At 32.2% G+C, this 17,264-nt stretch overlaps 1 protein-coding gene across 4 annotated transcripts in view; it reads right to left on the bottom strand.

Annotated features, from left to right (window-relative positions):
- Positions 1-17,264, bottom strand: part of LOC144438645 (uncharacterized) — a 47,578-nt gene that overhangs the window by 10,396 nt on the left and 19,918 nt on the right. For 3 of the 4 annotated variants that reach the window (XM_078127767.1, XM_078127765.1, XM_078127763.1), the window contains 4 exons: positions 3,129-3,353; positions 1,299-1,488; positions 701-845; positions 267-446 (listed from right to left, as the gene is read on the bottom strand). In XM_078127767.1, the coding sequence (XP_077983893.1) occupies positions 267-446; positions 701-845; positions 1,299-1,488; positions 3,129-3,222 (609 nt within the window). In that variant the 5' untranslated portion in view covers positions 3,223-3,353. Of the gene's footprint in view, positions 1-266; positions 447-700; positions 846-1,298; positions 1,489-3,128; positions 3,354-7,217; positions 7,292-17,264 lie in introns of those variants that run through there. The other variant, XM_078127764.1, reaches the window with a different exon arrangement.

Below are 17,264 nucleotides of genomic sequence, written 5' to 3' on the forward strand. Positions count from 1 at the left end.
TGGACATTCGGGGGTTGCACATTGGGTTATTTCTTTTAGTCTTTAGAACATATCGAATCATGCTTTTAGTCTTTAGAACATATCGAATCATGCTTTTAGTGTTTATGAATGTATGAATGTATAAATAATAGTAACAGACAAACAGACTGGAGTGGGATGGGGAGGAAATACATTTTAGAATTGTACAAATCAACATAAACATTTGTCAGTTTCAACTTTGAAGGTGATCTCTTACAGGAAGTATATATTTGTTGATCATTTCTTACCTCATCATCCATGCTAAGAATTCCACTATCCCGTTTATTGTCTCCACTGGTTTTGGGTTCAGGATTCTCATTGACAACATCAGCAGTTGTCAGGGTAACATCAGCTGTATGGCCAATGCCATCATCATCTGAGCTGGATTCGATTCTTACTTTTAGTTTTAATTTTGCAGATAGTTCACTCTAAAATGACAAATTTAAATTATACATGAGGTCTTGTTAGTACATTTCTTTTTCAATAGAAAACTGTATCTGAAATAGTTCATTTGGTTAAATCTGCCTACCACGAATAGAAGTTAAATTCGAGTCCTGGCGTTGGCAATACAGAGTAAAACATATCACACACTTGTTTTATCATGCTGTGCTACTATCAACTGTTGCTTGCTATGCTATTCTGCATGGTTCAAAAGACAATTGTGATCATTAAAGTGACTTACTGCAAACCCAGCAGGAATGTTTTCAAATGATGTGGTCTTTGGTTGTGTCAGTGCTGATTGGCCAGCTTTCTGTTGGTCTGGATTGAACACACTGTCATGTGACATACTTAGACCACTAGTACCAATCGAGGAGGGGACTTTTAATCTGCAATGTAACAAAATAACAATTTCCATGAAAAGATGATTTGAATCAGTTGTTCAAAACCACTTTTCCTGAATGTGGAGACAGGGGACAGGGAACTGATTTCAATGTGATTCATATCTTCATGTATGGAGAGGTTGACTATGCTTTATGCAAAATTGGTAATTTCCATGGTAATCACTTTTTCTGACATTGCAGTTGCTATGACAAAACTTCCTAAGGTACTGTAAATTCATGTGACTATACTTGATTCTCCAAGATGTTGTAAATTCAAGTGACTACTGACATGACTCCCTAGGTTATTGTAAATCCAAATAACTACTGGCAAGACTCCTTAAGATACAAGTAACTGACAAGACTCCTGTAAATTCACATGAATATTGGCACTCCCTAAGATAATATAAATTAAACAAAGTAACAAATGACAAGACTCCCTAATGTATTGTAAATTCTTACTTGTTATCATCTTCCTTGTGAGTGACATCTATTTGTGGTAGTTCACTAGTTGACTTGGACAGAGGTTGGTTCAAACTACTCTCTAATTCAGCTTCACCAAGAGATTTGCTTTTCCTCGTCTTCCATTTGAATATTTTACGTATCGACTTCAACTTTGGTGTCTTGAAGCGTCTTTTTCTTGCAACATATTCTGTATCAAAAGAAAAAATATAGTTATATACATTTGAAAAAAATTGTAAAATTACTAAATTTCACAGCATTGAGAATGGTCTTGTCACTTTATCTAACAAAATATACAAATCAAAACTATACGTATTTCTTAAAAATTCAATCTCAATAAGGAAAAGTCTTGTTGCTTCTTTAAAAGTAAAACTATTAACTCAATTGTAAAAAATATTATAAAAAATAAAGAAAATATGTGCTATGAAAATTGATACATATCACCCCATCATCAAGACAAAATAAACAAATCAAATTTCTAAAATATAAAATCCTTTTAAAATTAGCTTCTTGAAGTGTAATTAATGGTGCAAATATTTAGTTGACAGAACCAGACACTGAGACATAGAAATGAACAGCTGTGTGTGATGGATTGCTGACCTATTTGGATAGACAATCGTTGATATACTAATATAGAATTATTGTTATTAGATATTCATATACAGGGTTATACATATATTAATAATATCATATGCTAAACATAATAGTTATCAAATTTTATAACACGGTAGTAAACATATTTATTTTATAATATTTGTCAAATTTTATAACACTTTAGTAAACATATTTATTTTATAATATTTGGAAAATTTTATAACACTTTAGTAAACACATTTTATTTTATAATATTTGGAAAATTTTATAACACTTTAGTAAACACATTTTATTTTATAATATTTGGAAAATTTTATAACACTTTAGTAAACACATTTTATTTTATAATATTTGGAAAATTTTATAACACTTTAGTAAACATATTTATTTTATAATATTTGGTAAATTTTATAACACGGTAGTAAACATATTTATTTTATAATATTTGGTAAATTTTATAACACTGTAGTAAACATATTTATTTTATAATATTTGGAAAATTTTATAACACTGTAGTAAACATATTTATTTTATAATATTTGGTAAATTTTATAACACTGTAGTAAACATATTTATTTTATAATATTTGGAAAATTTTATAACACTTTAGTAAACACATTTTATTTTATAATATTTGGAAAATTTTATAATACTGTAGTAAACACATTTTATTTTTATAATATTTGGAAAATTTTATAACACTGTAGTAAACACATTTTATTTTTATAATATTTGTCAAATTTGATAAAAAACACTTTATTTTATAATATTTGTCAAATTTTATAAAACTGTAGTAAACACATTTAATTTGATGTTATTGGATAGTTCAGTAAGTAAGGCTGCAGAATACTGGGTTCAACCGTAGGCTAAACCTGAGATAGTTACAGTCCACCATATATCATGAAAAGTATTTAGAATCATAGGGTCAAACACAATTAAATTAATTGGATTCACAGTCAACAATTCATAATGATAAATTACCCAATATACATAATTTGTTTGGCATCACTGAATTCTAGTAATTATTTCACTAGATGTGATTCAGACATATACTTTTATCTCTGTTTCTATAGTAACCAAAACAACTTATTCAGTTCTACTGAGGAAAAAACGTAAAAGAGCAAACAGCAATAGTACATTTAGACACAAAGAAAAATAAGAATTGTTACTAAAATACCACCAGCTGAAAATTATCTAAAGTTAAAAATGTCTAGCTTTAGTTGACATTTTGCTTACCTACTGGTTCAGCATCTTCTTCATCACTAGTTTTAGGTGCAGGATTATCTACCTCTATACTACTAATTCTTTGTGTTGTAACTGCGGTGGCCATATTAGGTCTTAGTACATCCCGTTGGTAACGATAACGACCGCGAAACACCTGAGCTCTAGGAAATTGATGTTTCTGGTTCTTTTCTTCACTATCTTTCGTCTCAGGTTCAAGTTTTTCTTCTGTATCTGAATCTGATGATAAAGAGAGAAAGAAAAATATGGGTTAAAATTGGACAACAGTATAAGATGTCATGTTTAATTCTCACTGGCAGTCTCTTGATAGAACACATCATTTCTTATATGCGTTAACAAATGGAGAATAAATGGGCGATGACATAAAGGTATGACAGATTATTCCAATGTTAAGTTCAAATGTAAAAACCCACTAATACTTAGCTGTGAAACTAGTTGGAAATTCAAGCTCTTTATAACTCAACTTTTCTAAAATAAAATGTTTGATATTTTTAATGGCCATAAAATATTTTTGTCGGCTCAAATAACCACTCTATCAAATTTCATGATGGTCTTTCAGATCAAATTTTATTTATTTATAAAATATCTTTATTCAGGATGAAACTCGATAAGCGTTACAAACAACGAGAAGCATTGAAGCGTTGGTTTCTTTCCATTCAGGCCCTCATACATTATCCCTCTCAAGTCTAGCTTATTAATATGAAGTCGATATACAGATGACACCACACACAATTTATGGTATGTGATCAGACACTGGAGAATTCTGTAATTTTTTTCATATAATATACTTTGACTGTTAAATAACACCTGCATATTTTTTTTTTCCATCATGAAATCCCAATATGTGAATTTAATCTTCTTTCATTTAGTATTTTCTTATCAGTGAAGCCTTGAGGATTTGAAAAAAAATCATCCTTTTGGGCCAACTTTTTTATACTCTACCAGACAACAGTTTTTCTTACCCAATTTTGACATGACACGGACATTTACAGGCTGTAAAACCAATATTTCAATCCCATGTTCTCGCATTTGGGCTATCACAGAAGGATTATATATGATTGTTTATTATTTTGTTCTAGACATACTGTTTTTAGTCACTAGTTTTTTTCTACAAATTTCTCTGTTTCTTTGTAGTATAAGTCAAAATACAATATTGACTCATCACTCACATGGCATCGGTAATGTCACCATCAATCAAAACTTAATTTTGGTATTATAATTAGTATAATAATTCAGTAAAAGTGTACACCTGGCTCAGTGGCTCATGCTTCCTGCTACAAACTATACACCCCCTCCCCAAGTACACACTGTATACCCTTACACTATAAACTCTCCCAAGTACACAATAGTATATAATGGTACCCCTTACACACTATATACCCCCTATTAAATATCTACATTTAAAAACAGAATCAATACCTCTATATATCATTTCCAAATTTCATCTGCTATTAAAGTTTGAGTTTCATATTTCTCCATATTAATGGCAATCTAATGTCTATAAATTGTATTCCAATTTACAAGTCAGTCTTCAGGTTTCATTTTATGATTTTATCACTCACATAGTCACTAGAGCAGCAGACTTATAGCTTTCAGACTCTATGACCTATGACCTTGCATGCAATTATTTTTTCATAATAATAGTCAATCCTATATCTGAATAATAAATTTTCATATAATTATTGATCTGTAGACGTGGTATTGTCAGATGACAGACTACTGTGGTACAGAGATCTGAACCAATGAGCGAGACATGGGTATAAAAAGGCTTCCAAACTTCGAGGGGTTATTGTCAAACTTAAATGTGTACAATGAACAATGCAGCGCTTCCTCTTATGAAAATCCATGACAACATTGAACAGCTGGTGATTTTGGTCATAAATTTGGTATGTGTATGGATGTGTGAATGTGTGTGGATGTGTGAATGTGTGTGGACGTGTGAATGTGTGTGGATGTGTGAATGTGTGTGGATGTGTGAATATGTGTGAATGTGCTTGGATGTGTGAATGTCTTGAGAATGCACATGTTGATACAGAAAGTTGATATTTATACATGGTATGAGATACAATTTGGTCAATATATGATTGGTCTGGGGCTTGTTTGTACTCATGTACCATGAGTGTATCACCTATTATATTGGTGATACTTCCATGCTCATACTATTCATTACTCTTAATTAATCATCAATTATTCAAGATTAGGATATTGAGGTACTAATGACAACCACACTCTGGTAGGGGCTAACTACCCATTTATGATTGTCCATTTCTTAATGACACAGTTCTACTGTATTGCATTATATCATTATCTATTGTTGGTGTCACAAATGTACATGTATTAAAAAACCTGGCAATATCATTAGAAAAATGGCAAATCGCATAATATATAGCACATTATATAATGAGTGCTCTAGAAATCTATCTTTGAAAACAACAGGTTATTGCAAACTACTGTATGTGACAAAAATTCCCCATGATAGATTTCAAATCAAATTTCAAATTTCTGGTTAACTTATCATCAGTAATTAATGTAAATATAAGTCAGAATACTCATTAAAATGTACAGTAAATTAGTATTCAAGCCACACTCGCACAATTTCTGACCATTAAGTGTTCATTTTATCTTTAATGAACGCTTAGTGGCAGAAGAAGTTGCAGGTATCTTAAATATCAACAAAATCTGCCACCAAATCCTTCCCCGTCATGGGATATGCAATATTGCTCATAGAATGGCTTTACTTCCTAGTTCAAAATAATAATATCAAGAATTATACATATGATATTTAAATCAATATCAATAGAGTAAAACTAGATTATTGAATAAAAGTTGGCATATCAAAGTATAGTATGATTTCATCTTAACTTTGTACTTGTAGGCAAAAACAATCACTAAGAAAACACTATTACAAGTCTATATATCTATGGAACGATGTTTATCATCAGAAGTTAATTGAGTTGAAAAGAGAAAATTGTTGCTTTAGGCATTTCTGTTTGTGAGAAGTACAAATTGTATGATATAGTCCAAGTGATGAGTAACACATCACAAGTCAACACCACTCTATATTATCAATTACTACCACTACCACTACCAATGCATTACATGGTGACTATATAGCCATCAATGTATACAGGTGGACCGACTGAGTCAGAGTACTGTGGTACCAATGAGATGATGAGTCTCAATTCATGGAACAACAAAATAAATGAAAATTAAAATATCCACTCTTTGTGTATGAAAATGACATAATATCGTTATCATCACATTTCTATCCATATGGCAAATTACTGTTATCACAAAGCAGTGTATATCAATCCATCCATTCACACATACTACAAATCTATATATGCAACTGGTATCAAACTTCCATTACAAAAGTACTGGTATTACAATATCACCATTCATGATTTTTCATCTGAGAGAAAATTACATTTCCCAATTTTTTTCCCTTCTGTTACAACAAATTAACTGACAAAGAAATATTACATTACATGGTCATCATACTTACATAACAATTGCTCCTATTAGAAGACTTGAGCTCACATCAACATTAGCAATACAGACAATGCCACTACCATACCAACTCTGTGTAATATCAACATTCATCTAATTTGCATACTTTCATTTCTAATTTGCATATTTTCATTCATTGGTCTGCCACACACACACACTGCAGTCATTACATATTCGTGAATATTAAATATATTTACCTAGAATTTCATTCACTACATATTATAACAATGGTATATTTCATTGACTATATATAATTCAATAATTCATATCATTAAGATGGTACAAATAATTTCTAAATAAACATATATAGACAGAGAAACAAAAATAAAGAGTTATACATCTGTTACAAGATGTTTCTCCCTCCGGCAAAAGGCAAACAATACTAATGAAAAATGGTCTGGACTTTCATTTCAATGTACTACACTCTATGTATATATATACTGAAAATGCAGTTGCTGACTATGTACTTTATTTGTGCAGCAGAATTAATATAGTCATGTTTGCATGATGTAAATATTTTGTAGTATACAGAAGTGGTAGACTAATCCACTTTACACAGAGATGAAAACTTACCAAAATCTATAATCCCCATGGCAACAAGTATGTTGGAGTCAATCAAAACTACAGCTGTTACACTGTATTGTGTGTGTGTGGAGTATTTTCATTAGAATATCATTGTTGTAACACTAACACCTACTAAACATACAATCATATATTTCTAGTACACTCCAGAATTTCAAAGCACATTCATATGTCAGTAATAACAGAATACAATGATACAAAACCATGCTAAATATTACACAATTTCCATGTTTCCAGTGTTTAGATTTTCAGGATTTGTTTTCAAATGTTATATTAAAAGCACTTTAAAATGTCCACAGTAACTGAACAAGTTCAACAGTTGACACACCATGCTAAATATTACATTATTCTATGTTCCAGAGTTTAGTTTTTCAGAATTATTTTCAAATGTTATCTCAAAGAGCTTTCATGCCTGTCATAACATAACACAATAATGCATACCATGCTCAATATTACACCACTGCTAAGATTCTGTTATGGTTTTTAGAGTTTAGTTAGAAATATTTTTAAAAATTGTTTCTAAAGACATATAAAGCACTTTAAATGTCTACAACAACTAAATACAATCACACATTATTAACTTAACTCATTTTATTTTCACCAAAAAGAATGTTATATATATTACGTTATATATATTTAGAATATTGCTACGTTTTTTAGCATTTCTATCCTTTCAATATGACTAAATTGAAATTGAACATATGACGTAAATAACATACTAATTATTTTTAATTCTGTATTATTCATGACAAAAGACAGATAATAAAGACTAAAAGATATTGAATATCATTGAAGACTTTTTAATAATTTTACAGACATAAATTGTCCTTGATAATTTTACATGGTTACAAATACAGTACCATTGTTGAAGATATGCATATAATATGCAAATTGCCAGACTATTGATATGTAAAACAGTATGTAAATTAACTGCAGTCCATGCAATCTATACTGGGTAGAACACTGCCATACATGTCATTGTAGACACTAGTATTGTACTAGTGTAGACTCTGAATGTCAACATCTGATTTTGGTTAGTAAACATTGCAGCACATTCTGTGATAGGAATTCACTCACTTATCAGTGTCAAGGGTCACTAAACAATGTCAAAGGTCACAAAATGTTAAGGGTTAATATAACACTCATGTGCATAAGACAGCATGTTGCACTGGATGGTACCATACTGATCCTTGGAGCAACACAGAACTATCAATTTTGTAATGGTCTGGTCAACACTTCAACTGGAAAGCCATTAAAATATCACATTCTCTCATGTACTAAGACTGACTGAATCTAGTAGCCATACATATCAATCTGTATCATAAAATGAAATATCACTAGGGAAGACAACTACTAGATAGAGACGTACTAGCATACACAAAGGGCAGACAATGTCACTGTCTGTAAATATCAAACAGTCATATGAATGTACAGTTGCTACTCACTGGATAAAAGATTCTGCTTAGTAACACACAGTAGTTCCCCATCTAGTAGTGTACCAGATAGAGTTACACAGAGTGGTCACACAGATGCATGATAGTTGCCTGCTTGCTTGAATGTATGCATACATGTAAGGGGGGGTGGGGGGGGGGGGGTTTCCGAGCATGGACAAAGTTCAGCCAGGTTGTATGGTAGTTGAGAAAACCAGCCGTGTGGTTGTTAAGTACAGGTTGGAACCCTTAAAATTTGGGTTAGTTTGTAGGGAACTATTGTAATAGCTATGACCTAACTAACTAGTCTTGCTTTTTGGAAGTTTTTGCTCCAATGAAAGATTATACAAATAAAATCAATAGATAATAAATATTAAAATTGTACAAATTACCATAATGGCACAGGTGCTAATGTGATTATTCTTAAGAAAAATGGTAAAAAAAAATAAAAGTCTATCACGTACCAGTGTAGTAATCACTATAGAGGTAATATCCAAGGAAAACATCCATTATGTATATGTGTGTGTGTGTGTGTGTGTGTGTGTGTGTGTGTGTGTGTGTGTGTATGTGTATGTCACATTGTATGTATCTGTTGCGTATTTGTATATGCATGGTGAGGGTATGCATTGGATAATACATGTATGAGAGCTATGTATATATGCGATAATATGGACTAAATAAATTTCTATGTACATCCCATTGTTGACTTATTTCATGAACAAGATCTGAAACTGGTAATGTAAAAGGTAAAATACAGACACAGTAATAAATGAATGTTTACCTGTCATGCCATTATAGCTTGCAATCTCTACACTCTACAACATGTATAAAGCTTAATGTACACCATACAATGCCTACAAGCAGTCTTTCTGCTACATGTATACAGCTACATGGATTCATTTGTGTTTGGTTCACTTTAGTCTACTAATACCATTGTCATTTTTACTGTTATCTCTTTGTTTCTCTATCTATTCTAATACTGTTAACTATTTCAATGGAATTTTCTTTCCTATTCTTGGTACACGTATACATTTGTATTACATACATACATACAATGTCATTCTCACATGCCAGACCACACCATATTACTGCTGCATGAAGCAAGGAAATATGTGTTTCTTGGACAGTGTTGTAAAAGAGGCTGTGATTTAATGACATATCGTATGCACACCACAGGTCCCTGTTTTATATCATACACCCTACATGAAAGTAGGGTCTGTAATATTATGTACAACTACAACTTTATATGTTCTGTTCAGATTGTATTTTCTAAATTTTGTCCATTTGTTTCTTCATATTGGTATTTTTTTTGTTTGCAGTTGAAGGGCGGAATTTCCTGAAATTTTGAAAATGACACTGACAAACACAAGAATAATGATATAAAAAATCTAATACAGACAGTAAACCAAAGATTGGTTTAGAAAAGGACGTCAGGTGAACCATTATAACCCTTTGGGCCATGCCACATTACACATGTCAAGAAAACATATCCTGCTTAGTTATTTCATACTTGTAGTCTCTGAAATCTCATCATCTTAAAAATACCATATTCTTCTTATGACACTCTCTAAAACACTACCAAGAGGTGTATACTTGTCACATATATATACATTTTCATATTTATAACACATTATTTATTATATCATGATCATATTTTTCAATTTTGTCGCATCAGCAGTAAATATGTTCTGACTTGTGAGAATGCTGTCAATATTTGATTATACACTGCAGGTATTCTGGTATTTTGTAATTGAAAAGAATGAACAGGACACTAACATCACATTTTAGAATTATCAGGTCACTGACTGGATTATATACAGTGACAGCTGTTACTCTTCTAAGTGATTATATGCACCTATGTCTGTTATATACATATAGTATATACATATAGTATGTTTACACTTACACAAGAAAATATACACATGTATATGTGCTAACATAAACATTATGCACATATATACATACATGTATTGTAGTACTTATAAGTTATATAGTCTGTGTTGTATATGGAACATAATACACGTGATTGCCATGTCATTGACAGTTTCATGTACACATACAATTTTCATCCTGAGACTCACACATGTACATATATATCTACATAACATATAAATACATACATGTATATATGATAGCATGTATATTGTTACATTTTATGAATGATCTGATCATAGACAGTGTCTGTCTATATATGATCTGATGTATCTTCCAAAATCACATGATGTTCCTGTGGTACGTATGCACAAAGAGAGAGAGAGAGTATCAGTTTATACATATCTATACTATTATACAGTATGTCGATATATACAGACATGATATACACCCAGTTTGATTATATAAAATATCATGTGTTTACCATAAACAGGTTTTTCTGAAAAATTTGAATTTTTCCTATTTTGGTGAATCTCCTCTATATTTACAGTACATCACTGACATACAGTGACAGGACCCCTTAGGCAACTAATATTTTCATTCACTGAACAAAGATAAATACTGGAAAAATAACATCTAAATATATGTTTTGCTAGAAAGTGCGTGCTATCCATCCCTACCTTAACACGTAACATCCGGTCATAGCATAAAACAATATTGATCTGGTTATAAAGACCTCCAGACTGGCACGGGTTGACTGAGTCATTGTCAGAACCAAAGCTAATGATGTTCTACTTGTGAATACATTCATAATACACAATATTGATTTATCCTATTGACATCCATGTAGGAGAGTGCTTACACTGTATGGGTCAAATCTAAGTCTGTTTACACTGTGTAGGTCAAATCCATTATTCTACCCATCAAATGTGAATTATATCCCCCACTACACATTTCCTGCTCCTTCAGAATCAGATATCAAGTTTCTTATTTTTGTTATCCTGTTTACCTTCTACACATATCTGACTTACCTAATGTAATACTGATTGTATGAAGATAACATTAAAAAAAATTACTGACAGCTGACTTTAGTATTGGAGAAAGCATTAATGCGTAACGTTCAAGTTAATGTTTGCAGACAGGGTAAAAATATAACAACTAGAATGGAGTATTGGTTGAAATAAAACTATACTTTGTTTGAACAGAAAATATAGGATTTATACCCTGGTGTAACTCTACATCATAACACATGTCTATGTCACTGTTCTGCAGTGCTCTTTCAAGTAAAAGCATTCAAAGTCACTATTATTTTTCCCTGATTTTTCAACAATGATGCTTGTGAAGGTGTAATCATATTATTCCTTATTCTTTATTATTATTATGTCTGTTCATTCAGCTGGAAAATAAATATCACTATTATAATACAGAAACTCTTCTTTCAACTGAATGGTGACAATTAAGACCCCTTAAGTCACTCATAATTTCCTTGGCTGCACAAAGAAAGTATTGGAGAAAAATATCTATATTATTATAGGCAAACTCAGCACATCTGCATACAGTGTATTATTAGTATTGTGAATACATGTACCAATGTATCTATTAATAGTTATACAAACATTCAGACCTTGAACATTGTTTGGTACTAAGATTTTACACTTTCCTGTTATTGTTGTCGACAATGCTGTCTACGGAGTTGTGACTTCCTATATGATGGGTTCAACGTGTCACAGCGGCTGAGGCCAATAGTTAAACAGTTCATGCAATGCTGTCTTGAGTTGTGACTTAATTCCTACACAATATAATGATAGGTTCAAGTGTCACAAAGATTTTACACTTTCCTGTTATTGTTGTTGACAATGCTGTCTACCGAGTTGTGACTTCCTATATGACAGGTTCAACATGTCACACAGCAGCCAAGGCCAATAGCTAAAACAGTTCATGCATGCAATGTTATGTTTTATCAATAATTAGGACAGTTGACAAGGTGATGGTCATTCATTTTTATGAACTGACATTTTTGGCATCAATAACCTTTTTTATGTTTCACTGACAGGTTGACCTAATATAGAATGTTAAGGTTGCAAATAGGATAACCTGTAAATGATATTTCTGATCTAGCGTAGCTAGTTTGGAGATGGAAGGAGAGAGTGCATGTGTATGTTTTTGCATGCGTGCGTGCATGCGTGGGGGGTGATGTGGTGATGTGTGATACTAAGAAATGAAAAGAGAAACTACTATGTATACTATATAATATTAAATCTTATTTTAGTTTTGTATTTTAAGACTCTTTGACCAATATTTGTCTTTTTATTCTCTATCATACATATTCAAATGACTCCACTAACAGGAGTGTAGTAATTGTGTGTGTGTATGTGTGTGTGTGTGTGTGTGTGTCTATGTCTGTGTGTGTGTCTGTGTGAGGAAGGATGTGGGGTGATGCTAAAAATAGTATAATATAACTACAAAAGTATGTGTAGCTAATGATCATTCTTAAACTTAAAGGTAATAACAGATAACAGAGTTAAAATGACATGTAATTTTGTGTTTTCTGATGACATGTGATGCTTATAAGTAATACATACTATACAAAAGTACATGTAACTTTAAGTGTTATAGTAAATATTACGTCATTAGTATCTTCTATGTAAAAGATGGTGTCAACACAAAAAATATATAGGTTTCATACATGGTAACACACAAGATTATTGCAGTAATGATGAACTGTCTTTCCTGGCAAAATAGACAATGAAAGGGAGATTGTTAGTCAATAACTAAAGTTAATACAGGATATACCTAGACATGTGTTCCTTTGTTTGGCTAATATTATATATAGTGAGTATTGCTAGGAAGTCTTGCACAGTACTTGGATTTTAAATGAAATATTCAGCATTATGAATATCATATAATTTCTCTCAAAAAAATCTCAATTGTAAACATGTAACAACTAGGAAAAATCAATATAACAAACCATCAAACAGCTGTTTCCACTGTTCCTGCCACAGTTCTTGCCATTCTCCATGGCCTAGGTGTAGATCCTCTACAAAGCACATCATGAAATCACACAGCATGTATGACAATTAAATCTCCAAGACTCAGTGAAATACATGCTATAAGTAGTCAAACTCAGTAAATCTCACATATCATAAAATCCTTGTACCTCGTCCAATATTCCCATAATCCATATACTGTAATATCCCATTTATGGAAGAAACAAATTGCTTCAAGTCCCTTGATGACTACAAACTTGGGACCTATGGGGATGCGTAAACCTATAGGTTCAACAGAATCAGAGTCTTATCCTCAGGCAATAGCTCCCACCAAACAACTGTGGTACTGTATAAAATTTAGTCGTGTATTCCTGATGACAAATCACATGTGCGTACTCCGCGACAACATCAGTTGAAACTAATATAATAACAATCTTCTTGTAATTATCAAAGTCAACATCAGCTGTATACTGTACATCAAACAGACTTCATTGCCGACATTTTGACACTCCAATGGAAGACTGATGGAATAACTATATACATCATGGCAACTACACGAATATGCCAAGACAAACATATACCTCAGATTGTGCAGAAGCAGAGAATTATACAGCACTACTTATGAATTACATATTCTATAAATAGTTGTGCATTGACGTAGATCATGTCCATACAATACATAAACTCATTGTTTTACAGTGGATTGGTACTCAGTCAATCCATTAGTGGTCTTTTTTATCAATTATGCTTTACTGTTATCTAACAGCTTACACAAATCAATACCTAAATGCTCATCTTTCATCATCACTTGGAAAAGCAAATGTACATGTGGATAAAATATGTACCTATTAATGTGAGGAGTCTAAATGCCATTTGTAATAGTGGGGGTGGGAAGGGGGGGGGGCACTTCTGTGTATTGTAAATATTTCTGTTATCTAAACAGCTTAAACAAATCAATACCTAAATACTCATCTTTTTTATCATTCACCAAGTCAAATATACATCTAGATAAGATATGTACCTATTAACATATGACATGCTACAAAGAAAAGTCTCTCTCTCTCTCCTCCTTCCTCCCTCCCCCATTCCTCCCTCCCTCTCTATAGTTGAGCATTATGTTAATCCTAGTCTCATATTTGTTTACATACAATTGCAGGTTGACAAAACAGGATTACAAACTAAGGCCAAATAGACAACAAAACCACATACCAGTATATGAGGAAATAGTTACTGTGGTATGTCATAGACATGTATATACACGTATTTGTCTAAAATGGACACAAATAGAACACATCAATGTAAAACTATCTGTGTTTTATTTGGAATGTTCATTTTAAATGATTAAAATATGTATGCATTCACATCATTACTGTGTCTACAGTTGCCTGTTTTATGGCACTGTTGAGATACCTTGTTTGCCCTTGAGCTCGTATTCTCCTTGGAGGTACATTGCACCATAGACCCTCCAACCTCCACGTGAAGGGTCTATGATTGTACAGTACCATAAACAGGCTATGTGTAGTTGATGTACATGGTATACACATATTTTACTCCTTTTCTGATCAATCTCTTTTACCCATCAATGATGTACAATCAATTCAATCAACTTGTTAGGACAATTCACAGAACCCCTGATGTTATTAATTATATATTCACAGACTGTTTTTACTAAAGTATACTCATATAGCAGTCAGTATTACGTATGTAAGTCAGACATTGACGTACATGTTTGGACATACATGTATACCCAAGAATTGACCATCATCTGCAGCACTCAATGAACACTACACTAAATTTATTTCACACTGACGTTCTTAACTAATTATTCATTGTGTATTCAGTCAGAACACAACCACAAAACTTGATTTCCCAGCGTGTACAACATGTCATTATCAACAACCTCTATCACAGTGTATGTCAATTGTACAGATACTAAAATACACCTAGGAATTGTGCAATATGATATTTGGAGTTTCCATAGAGACCTGTATGTAATAATGTAATCACATGATACCATCAATGAACTTAACTGTTGTTATTGGATAGTACAAGTATGATAGCCTAGAATTCACTTATGTAATTGCTGGTTTATCTTTTAATTAACAGTGATAACATCATTACATTTGGTATGGATAGGTTAAACAAAGTTTATCATTTCATCAATGTAAGGATTTTGTAATTGTTGGTCCAGAAATGATCCCACGCGTACGATTGGAAAAAAGTTCACCAAAACGAGCATTCATGATTTGTGACTGAATGCCCACCTGACTGGAGGTTTGGATGCAACAGTTTATTTTGTGAATATGTCCTCTGTCTATAAGGATTTAGTCTGGACGCCAACATGGTTGTGAGTGGAGGTGTAGATAATGATACCGTATAGGAACTAGACTAATAATGATAGAGTTCAAATAAATGTAGTGTGTAGAACAGATAATACAAAATGACAAGTATTATAGTTAGACATTTGTAATGGTCATGCAAAATGACCTCAGCAGGTCCAATCACAATGATGTTACCATGTACTGTGGATTCCATGATTCAACTATATCTTTCACTATTCACACACATGAGTAATATACCACTTCTCTGAATGGTGTTGGCACTGCCTTTCAATCAGCCATTCTCTGACCCCTGAACCCTAACCACAGAAACAACAAGATCTCTGTGTGCGAGTAAGTGTGACTTGCCAATGAAGACACTCATTCTCAGAGAACTGTCACTTGTATGTATGTATATGTATATGTATATGTACACATGAGACATGATACAAAATTACAATACAGTAAAAATAATTCTGTAAAGCTAAGATATTTGAAACTTGGTTTATGGTAAAACACGAGAACATCTGGAAACTTATGCCATGATCATAATGCACTCACAAGTACATACATACATATTGTGAAATGCTGAAACCAATGCTCTATAGAAACATATCACAAATCTTGAAACACAACATGGAACTGAAAATTGATGTACTAAGTACTTATTAGTTACTATACAAATACAGTGGAAATGTATATTTCTATTTATCAATTTACTGATACTGCAGTAAATAAAACCTACACATAGACAGCATGTGAAAGCTAAAAAATATAACATAATCATTGTTAGAATGGGTCCAATAAACACTACCACCCACTGTGGTATGGAGTGAATTCACTGAGTTTTACTGAATGGACAGTGGCTATACTACTTGGCTATGGTTCAAGAAAATGTCAACAACATGGTGCAATCTATGCAAGTGCATGCCATCAGCAGTCTGTCATGTCTGAAGTTAAGGATGCTATTCAATTGTGTATATTCATATCAAAATGATACTAGTATTATAATTATCATTGGAGTCACTCCAGAGTCTACGGAATGGCCAGAGATCCATTGGAAAATATACACTTCATGAGGGAGAACTTGGAACAGTAATTAGCTTCCTGGGGGAAATGATGGAAAATGACAGGTTACGATTATTCATGAAAATTGAAATCTCATTAATATTGTAAATTAGATTACCTGAAACCATGACAAGAGTTATAATATTTCATGTTGCCAGGTACATTAATTTTTGGCCATAAATTTACCATATGTATATATATTGTGTACTAGGTAAAATTCACAACAATATTTTTTTGAGGTCAAAATAATGAAAATAAATATGAAATTAAAACTTTAACTAGGTCATAAAAGAACTATAGCCTAGAGATTTATCTTGATGTTACTATCTCAAGAAACTGAGCTATAACTATGATATCATGTTG

The sequence above is a fragment of the Glandiceps talaboti genome, chromosome 8 (genome assembly GCF_964340395.1).
Source record: "Glandiceps talaboti chromosome 8, keGlaTala1.1, whole genome shotgun sequence".
Classification (NCBI taxonomy): Eukaryota; Metazoa; Hemichordata; class Enteropneusta; family Spengelidae; genus Glandiceps; species Glandiceps talaboti.